Here is a 12,319-nt window from a genome sequence, read left to right as displayed (position 1 = left end):
AAATAAAATTCATTGTAGTCTCCCTTTAACAGTTTCCACTGAGGAATTTTCTGGTGATGTGGCAGGTCTGCAGCAGTACCGCCCTCTGAAAGGCAACGAGGATGTTCCTAGGAATGTTAAGGGCCTTGAAGGTGTCTGTGAAGTCAGTTGTTATTATCCCCTCGGTTGATATAACAATGGGGTATATTGTTATTTTGGACAATTTCCATAGACGCTTAATCTCCAAGCCTAGGTTCTCATATTTTCTTTGTTTTTCTATCTCAGTTTTTCTTAAATTATGAGACAGTGGTACGGCGATATCGATAATGGTAGCGGTTTTTTCTTTTTTTATCGATGAACAGCAGGTCCGGGCGATTGAAATCTACCGTTTTGTCGGTCAGAATAGGCCTATCCCAGTACAGCAGATGTTCAGTAGACTCGAGAACCTCTTGTGGATTTTATTGCGAGTGCAACTTTATATTTAAAGATAGATAGATAGACAGACAGTCAGACAGACAGACAGATAGATAGAAAGGTAGATAGATGGAGATATATATATATATATATATATATATATATATATATATATATATATATATATAGATAGATAGATAGATAGATAGATAGATAGATAGACACAGACAGATAGATAGATAGATAGATAGATAGCTTTATCTCCAAGCCTAGGTTCCCAAATTTTCTTTGTTTTTCTATCTCAGTTTTTCTTAAATTATGAGACAGTGGTACGGCGATGTCGATAATGGTAGCGTTTTTTTCTTTTTTTATCAACGAACAGAAGATCCGGACGATTGAAATCTACCGTTTTGTCGGTCAGAATAGGCCTATCCCAGTACAGCAGATGTTCAGTAGACTCGAGAACCGTTTGTGGAGAGTATTTATAATAAGGAGGAGTGTCCTTACCGATCAATTTGTACGTCAAAGCCAGGTGTTGGTGTATTAACTTTGCAACTTGGTTATGGCGACCTAGGTAGGCTGATTCTGATAGGGCTGGACATCCTGCCATTATGTGTTCAATCGACTCGCCCACATTTTCGGCATTTGTCGACAACATTGAGTTTCAGGATATGCTTCTCGTAATTTTTTGTCCTGATTACTCTGTCCTGTATTGCTGTAACAAAGCCTTCTGTTTCAGGGTAGAGATGACCTGCTTTGAGCCATGTTAAGGAAGCAGCCTTGTTGATGTTGTCCCTATATTATTATTATTATTATTATTATTATTGTAATTATTAATTGTATTTTATTTATAAAGTTAATTATATTAGTTTCCATAACAATGAACAGGAGGTTCCCCACTTCAGATGTGTCGTTTGTGTGGAGCGAGAGATGAAGTAAGCAACATGAAGACATTACTATTTTACATTTAAAGAGGCTCGTTTGTCTGTGCCATCCGCCACGCTAATCTGGCGGCTCTCAATTTTCCTGGTTTAACATTGAAAGAAAACAGAGTCACCTCTTGTGGATTCGGGGGAGACTAGTAGAGACTCATAGCCACTGTTTAAGTTGGCTTTATCTGAGTGACGGTCTTTGAAAACGATAGCGACTGACTGCAAGAAATCGTAAAAAAAATAATAAGAAGACTTGAGGAATGCAGTATTTCCCTTGGCTACACAGCCCCATCTGTGACTTACATATTTTGCTACAAGTATATATATATAGGAACATTTATGCCGAGTTTCATCAAGATTGGTCAAACGGTTTTTATTTCTATGCGGGACATACATACGCCTTACTTTCTTCTTCACATATTAGAAACATATATATGTATGTGAAGAAAGGAATGTTCAACACATTTTGAAACCTAGTATTTAGGAAGTAGAACTGAGGTACCCGTAATAGCTTTATTCTCTTGTTACTGCCTGGTAGCGGTGGACAGTCGTTCAGCGTCTCAATGGTCTCCGGGTTCACACCCTCCCTGCTGTTCTACCTCGTCATCCTGCGGGAGTTTGAACTAGGAAGAAGACTATATTCAATTCTGAAGGAACATTCGAAACAGGTCTATCTCCATATTATATGTCCATTAAATGATATTATCTTAATATATATATATATATATATATTATAACAGAGTAATGCAAGTGGTATACATCAAGAACTTCTGAAAATACTGGCCGAACTTGACAAGTAATGTAATGTTTTAATCTTCTGTTTGTTCCCTCACTTTGCGTTTATTTAATTTGTCCAACACGTTTACATTCGATCTTCATACAGATTTTATTGTCTTAAAATAGTTTAACTTAGTAAAAACCTTAGAAGCGTTCAGGGGCGTAGCTAGGAAATTTTCATCATTTGGGGGGGGGGGCTTGACCTCTTTGGGAGCCCATGCAATCTTGCGTAATAATTAATATTCAATGTAAAACAAACCCCATTCATTTGGATTTTTTTTTTATAAAACGTTGGAGAGGAAGGTCAAGTTTGCCTTTTCTGACTAGCAAGCAAGAAGGAAAGGCCCGAATCCAAACATCTGCTGTCTAGCACCTATGTCCAAACATCGGAAACAGCTTCGGGAGTTAACCTTGAGTAAACAATCAGGAGCTTACAGCACACAGCGCAACTCCCTAGCGGAGCCCGAGTGCAACTCCTTGGCAGAACCTCGATGCAACTCCTTAGCAGAGCCTCAGTGCAACTCCCTAGCGGAGCCCTAGTGCAACTCCTTAGCAGAACCTCGATGCAACTCCCTGGCAGAGCCTCAGTGCAACTCCTTGGCAGAGCTTTAGTGCAACTCCTTGGCAGAGCCTCAGTGCAACTCCTTAGCAGAGCCCGGTGCAACTCCTTGGCAGAGCCTCAGTGCAACTCCTTGGCAGAGCCTCAGTGCAACTCCTTGGCAGAGCTTTAGTGCAACTCCTTGGCAGAGCCTCAGTGCAACTCCTTGGCAGAGCCTCAGTGCAACTCCTTGGCAGAGCTTTAGTGCAACTCCTTGGCAGAGCCTCAGTGCAACTCCTTGGCAGAGCCTCAGTGCAACTCCTTGGCAGAGCTTTAGTGCAACTCCTTGGCAGAGCCTCAATGCAACTCCTTGGCAGAGCCTCAGTGCAACTCCTTGGCAGAGCCTCAGTGCAACTCCTTGGCAGAGCTTTAGTGCAACTCCTTGGCAGAGCCTCAGTGCAACTCCTTGGCAGAGCTTCAGTGCAACTCCTTAGCAGAGCCTCAGTGCAACTCCTTGGCAGAGCCTCAGTGCAACTCCTTGGCAGAGCCTCAGTGCAACTCCTTGGCAGAGCCTCAGTGCAACTCCTTGGCAGAGCCTCAGTGCAACTCCTTGGCAGAGCCTCAGTGCAACTCCTTGGCAGAGCTTTAGTGCAACTCCTTAGCAGAGCCCGGTGCAACTCCTTGGCAGAGCCCGGTGCAACTCCTTGGCAGAACCTCAGTGCAACTCCTTGGCAGAGCCTCAGTGCAACTCCTTGGCAGAGCCTCAGTGCAACTCCTTGGCAGAGCCTCAGTGCAACTCCTTGGCAGAGCCTCAGTGCAACTCCTTGGCAGAGCTTTAGTGCAACTCCTTGGCAGAGCCTCAGTGCAACTCCTTGGCAGAGCCTCAGTGCAACTCCTTGGCAGAGCTTTAGTGCAACTCCTTGGCAGAGCCTCAGTGCAACCCCTTGGCAGAGCCTCAGTGCAACTCCTTAGCAGAGCCTCAGTGCAACTCCTTGGCAGAGCCTCAGTGCAACTCCTTGGCAGAGCTTTAGTGCAACTCCTTAGCAGAGCCCGGTGCAACTCCTTGGCAGATCCCGGTGCAACTCCTTGGCAGAGCCCGGTGCAACTCCTTGGCAGAACTTCGGTGCAACTCCTTGGCAGAACCTCGGTGCACCTCCAGTGACCCAACTCCGATAATCCCAAATTTGCCGCTCTTATGGACAAATCTGCTGCGAGGAGAGGGGGACTTGTGTGAGGGTGACCTCATTCCAATCATAGCAAATTTCCAGGCTTTCGTCTTATTTCTACGAGATGATTCGTAGTCGTCATACGCAGGGCTGGCCTAAGATATCTGGAAGCCCTATGGTAAGGCGAAGTGAATTTGGTCGCCCCCCCCCCTTTTCCAAAATAAAATAAATTAACATCGACAAAAACGCTATTTATTTAAAACCTTGTATACTCCAACAATAACACTGACCACAAGTTTATCTATTTCTTCGCTTTAAAAAATTGTTTAGAGGACATGTAAGGCCCTCACCAATTGTAGGTCCTAAGCTGTGGTCTATTTTGCCTTTGCCTAAGGCTGGCCATGTTCTACGACTATTCTAGAAAGTTATTAAGAGGCTCTTTACGCCTTAAACTATGATTAGACTAAGGCTACTATCATCCATATACATAGAGAGTTTAGCCTAACATTGTGCAATGACACATTTAGATTTAAACTGGTGCACCAATTGCTGAGGAAAAAAGAACAACGCTGGCAGAAGAAAAACGCCACAAAAGAAAAGCAAGACAAACGTCACTAGCTCCAGCTGGAATAACCTGCCCAGTGTGCGGCCGAACATTCCGGGATCACATAGGTCTCACCAGCCACATGAGGAGGCATAAAACCCCAGTGCAAAGCCCTCAGCCCCCTGGATGACAAAGTGGTCATCATCGAACCACGATGGACGAACTATATATATAGATTTAAAGTAAATGCTTAACCTAAATATTCGTTTATAGTATATTATTTGGCATTTTTTTTTAAATATTGGTGGGAAGGCTAGATAAAAAGTGGTAGAAACTTGTTTTCTTTCTTTATAAGGAAGACACGAGGTTTAGCTGGACATAAGTTAGAGAACATGCTTTTGTGGTGCTTTATAAATGGACGGCCGTGCAATAAAAGGTTTGTAGTTCTTTTTCTACTTAATATTGAAAGAAATATGGTTAAAGCGTATTTGTTTTTTTTCGACCATCACATACGATGTTGAAATATCTGTTAGCTGTATTATACTATATAAGTAACTAGGATGGCTGCCTGGTCGTGCGGTTTGCGCGCTGGACTGTCGTTCGGATTTATCGACGGTCGAGGGTTCAAACCCTGCCCGCTCCCATCCCCCGTCGTCCTGTGGGAGGTTTGGACTAGGAAGTAAACTATCTTCAACTCTGAAGGAACATCCGAAACATGTGAAACATTTTACAAAACAAACATTTTACCCACCGCTGTTTATTTGTTCCCAGGCTTATAATGTTTCTTATGGTCGAAACTGGCCTTTCCTTTTTTGTTTTTTAGTTTTTTACCCCCCCCCAACGCACTTGTAAGCCCGTGAACTATTGTCTCTATAACAATGAAATAAAATGACTCGCCCTGTTTTCTTCTCTCTCTCTCTCTCTCTTCACACCCCCCCCCTCCCCTTTTGGTTTTCACTCTCCGTATTGAAATTTCTCTGAGATAGATTTTTTATTTGATTTGGAGCGACACGCTTAATAATGCCCCCCCCCCCCCAAAAAAAAAAAATATTATTTTGGCCTGTAAACTCTAGCCCTAAACTCTAGCCCTAACCCTAACCCTAAACCTAAACTCTAGTATCACGTATACGCTCCCTCCCCCCCCCCCTTTCAAACTTCCAGCTACAACAAAAAGTTAGTCCTATGTACAGTCTTTTAATTTTCATCGGCTTCTCAATTCAATATCGAAATATTTAATACTCTGTGCTGCTTTTCGACCACACACCCAAACCCACCCAACATTCACACACACACACACACTCCCGATTTAATAATTTTGGGCACTTTGTTTTAGCACCTTCCAATTGATCGACACCTCCCACTAGTCACCAAACACTTATTCAGCTATTGAATTCTAGACCTCCTAGCATCTAGCACCTTTAGTCATCATCATCTGTCCCTTAAGGCAAGCAAGGTACAACAGTGATGCCTAAAATACCGCCCGCTGGCCACATTCGGCCCGCGACGTGATGCTATCTGCCCGTCAAATCTAATCTTATATATTACAGACGCTACTCAAAAAAAAAAAAGAAAAACGAGGTTACAAAGACAGTTTGTGTGGAAACACAAACTCAAAATCGGCCCCCGAAGTGCTCCACCCAGGCAGGCTTCAATATTTTCAGAAAGAACATCCGAATGAAATTATATCAAAGACAAATGACAAATGACAGATAAGAATGGAGAAAGAAGGTTAACAAATCTTGTGTAGTGCCCCAACGGTCCAGCAGATCAAAGGATAGGTGCAAGTGAATGTAAAGTTAGATGTGAACCTGGCCTAACTAGTTCTCCTTTCAGACCTTGTGGTCTATAGGACAGATGATGTAAAGTTCATCTGTTTCTGTGGCCTACAGTTAACAAGGGTGTCATGTAGCCAGCACAACGACCAACCGCCTTTACTTTTCCCCAACTAATGTCAGGTATCCATTAGAGCTGGGTGGACTCAGACGCGCCCAAAGATTCCGAAGTTAAAAATCCCAGTCATCACCAGGATTCGAACCCCGGACCCCCGGTTCGAAAGCCAAGCGCTTCACCGCTCAACCACCGCGCATCCCCTGGCCTAACTGATGTCTTATAATTGATCTTATTGTTTTGAAAAGGCTCAATCTCTTATTCGAATCCTCAAGGAAACAAAACATTTTCGTTTTGTTTAAAAAAAAAAAAAAAAAAATGGGGAACAGAAAAATGCAGTTCACAAGATTACTATTCGTTTTAAATTATGTCTAGCTTATAATGCATACTAAATAGATTTTTTTCTCTTTAAAATTAGTAAACATTTGTTTGTGTGTAATTATAGTACTTACATAATTAAACACTACAAATATAAAAACAAAAATGTTTGACAAAAATTCTACAAACTGATTGCATGAATGTGTTAATAAAGAGGCTCAAGTGTTTTAGTGTTTAATAGTTAGTAGTTGTAAAAGTGGTGTATTTTTATGACAAAACTGCTTGCATAAGTGATTTAAAAAAAATAGATTTTTCGCTTTCAGCAAAGAAAAAAGTAGCCGTTGCATCAGAACGTCGAATGGTCTAAAACGTTGTGATGTCGGAATTTCACTATCTTTTCTAGTTTACGAGATCTAAACGGGACGGACGGACGGACGGACAGATGGACTGACATTTCACACAAAACTAATAGCGTCTTTTCCCCTGTCGGGGGCCGCAAAAACATTTTTAAAAAAACAAAAATTAATAGCCTAATAGCATCACAAAGAGATATCTAGAGTCTCTCTCTCTATATATTTTTCTATTACAGTGATTTCTTGCCGTTTTTGTCATCTTACTATGGAAACTGTTTTACCCTGAATACAACAGACTTCCTCCAAGGAGCTGAGGGATCTTTTGACGGTATTCGTCTAATGTTCTACATTTTTGTGTGTGTGTGTTACCCCGTTACGAAAATTTTTTTTTTTAAAGATTTACTAGCTGGGAACATAAGTAGAATACTAAAAATTCTTTAAGTTTATTTGAATTTGTCATAATTTAAAACTTTGGTCCTGTATGCATGCCTAATGATATTTTTAAAAATATTAGATATTGGCTTCCTTCACTCGAGGAGCAAGCGACCTCGGGTCATTTAATAGACGTGTGACAAAAGTATGGGTAATTACCTCTGGTCAGTAATACGCTCACCATTCCCCCCCCCCTCTCGACACAGCCAATGTGCCCAAAAGAACGGAAGATGCCCGTCAGTTTTCGATCAGAGGCGTCGCAGGTCCTGTCAATGTGAAGCATTTTGTGCTGTAAGCTGCCTAAGGGTCATCGGATCCTGAACTTTCCTCACGGTTGACCCCAGAAGCCTTTCAGTTGTTTTGGGGTGTGATTTTGAAAAGTGTTTCCTCTCTAACAGAAATATTTTTAATTCCTCCATGGCTAATCTCTCCTTTTCTTTTTCTATTTCCATGGCTAATCTCTCCTTTTCTTTTTCTATTTCCATGGCTAATCTCTCCTTTTCTTTTTCTATTTCCATGGCTAATCTCTCCTTTTCTTTTTCTATTTCGATGGCTAATCTCTCCTTTTCTTTTTCTATTTCCATGGCTAATCTCTCCTTTTCTTTTTCTATTTCCATTGCTAATCTCTCCTTTTCTTTTTCTATTTCCATGGCTAATCTCTCCTTTTCTTTTTCTATTTCCATGGCTAATCTCTCCTTTTCTTTTTCTATTTCCATGGCTAATCTCTCCTTTTTCTTTTTCTCTTTCCATTGCTAATCTCTCCTATTCTTTTTCTATTTCTATTGCTAATCTCTCCTTTTTCTTTTTCTCTTTCCATTGCTAATATCTCCTTTTTCTTTTCTCTTTCCATTGCTAATCTCTCCTTTTTCTTTTTCTCTTTCCATTGCTAATATCTCCTTTTTCTTTTCTCTTTCCATTGCTAATCTCTCCTTTTTCTTTTCTCTTTCCATTGCTAATCTCTCCTTTTTCTTTTCTCTTTCCATTGCTAATTTCTCCTATTCTTTTTCTATTTCCATTGCTAAACTCTCCTTTTTCTTTTCTCTTTCCATTGCTAATCTCTCCTTTTTCTTTTCTCTTTCCATTGCTAATCTCTCCTTTTCTCTTTCTCTTTCCATTGCTAATCTCTCCTTTTCTTTTTCTCTTTTCATTGCTAATCTCTCCTTTTTCTTTTCTCTTTCCATGGCTAATCTCTCCTTTTCTTTTTCTCTTTCCATTGCTAATCTCTATTTTTCTTTTTCTCTTTCCATTGCTAATCTCTCCTTTTTCTTTTCTCTTTCCATTGCTAATTTCTCCTTTTCTTTTTCTCTTTCCATTGCTAATCTCTCCTTTTCTTTTTCTCTTTCCATTGCTAATCTCTCCTTTTCTTTTTCTCTTTCCATTGCTAATCTCTCCTTTTCTTTTTCTCTTTCCATTGCTAATCTCTCCTTTTCCATCGACCTTTCTTGAACGTATTTTCTTAGTTCTGATCCTTCAAGATCCAACAACCTCCCTTCTTCCTTCAACGCTGCTACCCCAGCCTTGTCCGCCTTTGTCTATTAACAATAGTAGAATACTATCCTGTCTCTAAATCTAGACTTTAATATCTCTACTGTCTGTTGACAGGAGATCAATTGTGTATAGAGGAATACGTAGGTTTTACCATTACGCTGGGCGCCACTTGTTACGAGCAGATGAGACTCTTAGTTATAAACCAACAGACCCATATATATAGTAGATCATGGAGAATTTAAACTTGATTAACAATAATATATCAATACTAAATTACTTTAAATTACTCCATTTTTTTTATGGGCATCCCGTTTTTCTATTTTCCTCTTTCAACACGAATTAGCACCATTCCACATTTGCACTATGCTGCGCCGTAACATAAAGGTTTGTCTAAACTCCAAATCTTTTGAGAAAGCAAAGTATTTGTTATGGATACGTGACCCACATATTTGTCCACCTGTGTCGCAAACAAAGCCAGAGTTGGCTTGAAAAAGAGTCAGGCCTCCCCTTCACAGAAATCCCTTTCTATACTGGTTTTCTTTCTTTGGTCTCAAATGTAAATCCACTAGTTGTTACCAGAGCTCTTCAACAATCTTTTGAGAATCATTAGCTCTGGTGCTTCTTTTTTCCCATTGGAATTAAAATGATTCAAATAGTCTAAGTCTAAAGCGTTTCCTGGGTGCAACTCTGTTAGACCTTTTTGTTTGAAGCTCTTTAAAAAAAAAATATTCTCCAAGGCATACGATCATCTGCTATACACCAGAAGATCGTTTTAAAAAAGCTTATATTAATCCACTATGTCTGTCTGTGTGTCTGTCTGGCCAAAAGTTTGTACACGTTATTTCTCCCACACCCAATCTCGGATCAAGCTGAAGTTTCGCACAATTATTTCTTTTACCTGACAACACAAGAATCAATTTTAAACAAGGTTACAAAGACAGTTTGTGTGAAACACAAACTCAGCGACGTTCCATCCAATTCTTGAAGGCCTATGGACCCTATATAAGAGCGAGTGTGTTAGAGTCAAGACACTTCACGTTACCTCGCAATGTGACCAGTACGAGGCGACGTCAGAACCAGCACGGTGTGTGAAGTCAGTCCGGAGCAGAGGCACAGGTTTTCAGACAGTCAGACTAATGTTGTTGCCAACTTTACAGTATTTGTAATGTATTTGAAATTAAACTGTTACTGTTACTTTCGAGCCCCGAGTTGTGAAGTTCTTTAAGTTAATTGTGTCTTGTGGCGCAGTTTGCAGAGAGCCTGGGATGGTGAAGAACGTTACAACTGGTGTCAGAAGTGGTATCGGATCTACTATGGCTCGTCTGAAACTGCTATTCGAGCTTGAAGTGAAAGAACTCAGGCGAGAACTCCGTGATCGAGGGCTGAAGGCAATCGGAAACAAGGAACCCTTGCAAGCACGCCTCCGAGAAGAACTAACCTCAGAAGGTGAAGATCCGGACACTTACCTGTTCGAGTTAGAACCCGATATAGTAGAGCTATTGATCACCTTCAAGAACAGATGTTGCTGGCTTTCAGAATGTGATCGAGGGTGGCTTGCAGAAAGAGACAGGTGAAAAAAACGACAGAAGAGGCCAATAGCTCAACCAACGCTTTTGCTGCAGATGTACCTGATATGAGTACTTCAGTCGTCCAGATAGATCAAGACAACGTTGTGTCTTATACCAAGCTTGTAGCTGAGAACATTAAAGACATCTGTCGATCTGCCAGTGCCAATAAGAGGAACTTAAATCCTGATGGCTGCATCCAGATGATAAGCAAGAACTTTACGTGTCGAGCTTCGGAGGGAGAACGCAAACTCCTAGGAACCCATCGGAAAGGTCTGCACACAACAGATGTTTATCCAGCTGCCCAGACCAGAGAGAGAAGTCCTGATGGTGTTCAGAAGAATACAACGAAACCTGATGCAGCAGTTAAAGGACACTTGCAAGTTGAAAGTCATCGACGGGGTCTGAACTCGACAGACGACTGGTCTGCTGACGAGACTAGAGAGAGAAGCCATGATGGTGGTTGTAAGGGAACTCGGGGTGAGTGCTTTACTACATACATATGGCTCTATGATCTAAGGTATGATTCTCAATTACACTTGTTAATACTTGCTTAACTCAAATACGGACACTTAGTATACATCAACTCTAACTCCTTATATTCACGAATATCGATAATACTTTAATACTTAATAAAGCACACAATTACATCACTCTTATGAAATACACAAAACACCAGCACCCTACTCAGACCAGGTCAGCTCTCCAACTGCTAGACTGACCGCTAGAAAACCTAATTATCCCCCCCTTGAAAATCCCGTGATAAAACAATTCACACACCAACCAATAAAATAAACAAACACACACACAATCTCACATCTTACACACCCCCGCTCTTGACAGTGGTCAAGGAAGCCATGATGGTGGTCAAGGAAGTCAAATAAAGCATGATGCGCAGCCTGATGCCAAAGAGACCTTCGCAAGTGGAATGTTATCAACCTGCCACACTAGTATGTCCTTCTGACAAAGCTGAAGATGATGCGTGACACTATTTCCCCTCCTGTGGACCTGAAACCCATTCTCAAAGCCCTTCTCTTAGAGAAAGCCATATGAAACAATGTGATAGGCCAATGATCTTGGTGATCCCGGTCCTGACATCCTATCCCTCCCTATATGTTAAGTGGCTGCCTCAGTAGTGAATGACAGAAGAAAGCGACGTTTGCTGAGTCCTAAGTGCATGGCGATGCAACCACGACGTCATTGTAACAAGATGAATGTCGACTGGAGGAGAAGAAAGCGACGTTTGCTGAGTTCATCGTGGACGGCGATGCGACCACGACGTCAGTGCAACCAGGTAAAGGTCAACTGGAGGAGAAGACGAAAGCGACAATCTGCTGAATGTGACGTGGATGGCTTCATCCACCCCCACCTGCAGCAATGAAACTGCACATCCCATTTCATGAGATGGATGCTGTGCGGGATGGACACATCTAAGGAGGGGACAGTGTTATAAACCTGGTGGTGAGACAGATGGGGGTAGTGCTATGTGTGTTTTGGACTACGCAAATCGCCACAGGCCAGCGCAGGACGAGCGGTCAACCGTGACGAGTGACAGTACACGCCAGTTCGGCCAAGACCTATGTTGTAAATATTACGCACGCAAGTCGCGGCGAATGTGATCAACCAGTGGTCAAGCGACGTTCCATCCAATTCTAAAAGGCATTTAGGGACCCTATGTAAGAGCGAGTGTGTTAGTCAAGACACTTTTCGATATGAAGTATGATCCGCATACTTTTTTTTTAAAAATGATTTAACGGTTATGTTAATGTAAAGGATTGAAAATTGATTTTTTTTAACAGGAGTGGACATTGGTCTTTTCTTGGAGCCTGATGAGTACATTTCAGAATTGACATCTTCTAAAGGAATTCAAATAGTGCTACACAATACTGAGACCTATCCGTTTACTGATGATGATAGCTTTCAGAT

The 12,319-nt window shown here is 41.4% G+C and overlaps 1 protein-coding gene across 1 annotated transcript in view; it reads left to right on the top strand.

The window, feature by feature from the left end:
* The first annotated feature begins 2,073 nt into the window (after nucleotides 1–2,073).
* The window catches only part of LOC129928034 (amiloride-sensitive sodium channel subunit gamma-like), a 24,773-nt gene continuing 14,527 nt past the window's right edge, over nucleotides 2,074–12,319 (top strand). Inside the window, exons 1-4 of the mRNA XM_056039974.1 lie at nucleotides 2,074–2,121; nucleotides 4,706–4,786; nucleotides 7,145–7,236; nucleotides 12,193–12,319. The exon at nucleotides 12,193–12,319 is cut by the window's right edge and continues 37 nt beyond it. Of these exons, the coding sequence (XP_055895949.1) occupies nucleotides 4,743–4,786; nucleotides 7,145–7,236; nucleotides 12,193–12,319 (263 nt within the window). The 5' untranslated portion in view covers nucleotides 2,074–2,121; nucleotides 4,706–4,742. The remainder of the gene's footprint in view (nucleotides 2,122–4,705; nucleotides 4,787–7,144; nucleotides 7,237–12,192) is intronic.

The sequence above is a fragment of the Biomphalaria glabrata genome, chromosome 9 (genome assembly GCF_947242115.1).
Source record: "Biomphalaria glabrata chromosome 9, xgBioGlab47.1, whole genome shotgun sequence".
In the NCBI taxonomy this organism is placed as follows: Eukaryota; Metazoa; Mollusca; class Gastropoda; family Planorbidae; genus Biomphalaria; species Biomphalaria glabrata.
The sequence above is the reverse complement of the archived record's forward strand: the minus strand, read 5'-3'. Positions and strand labels throughout refer to the sequence as shown.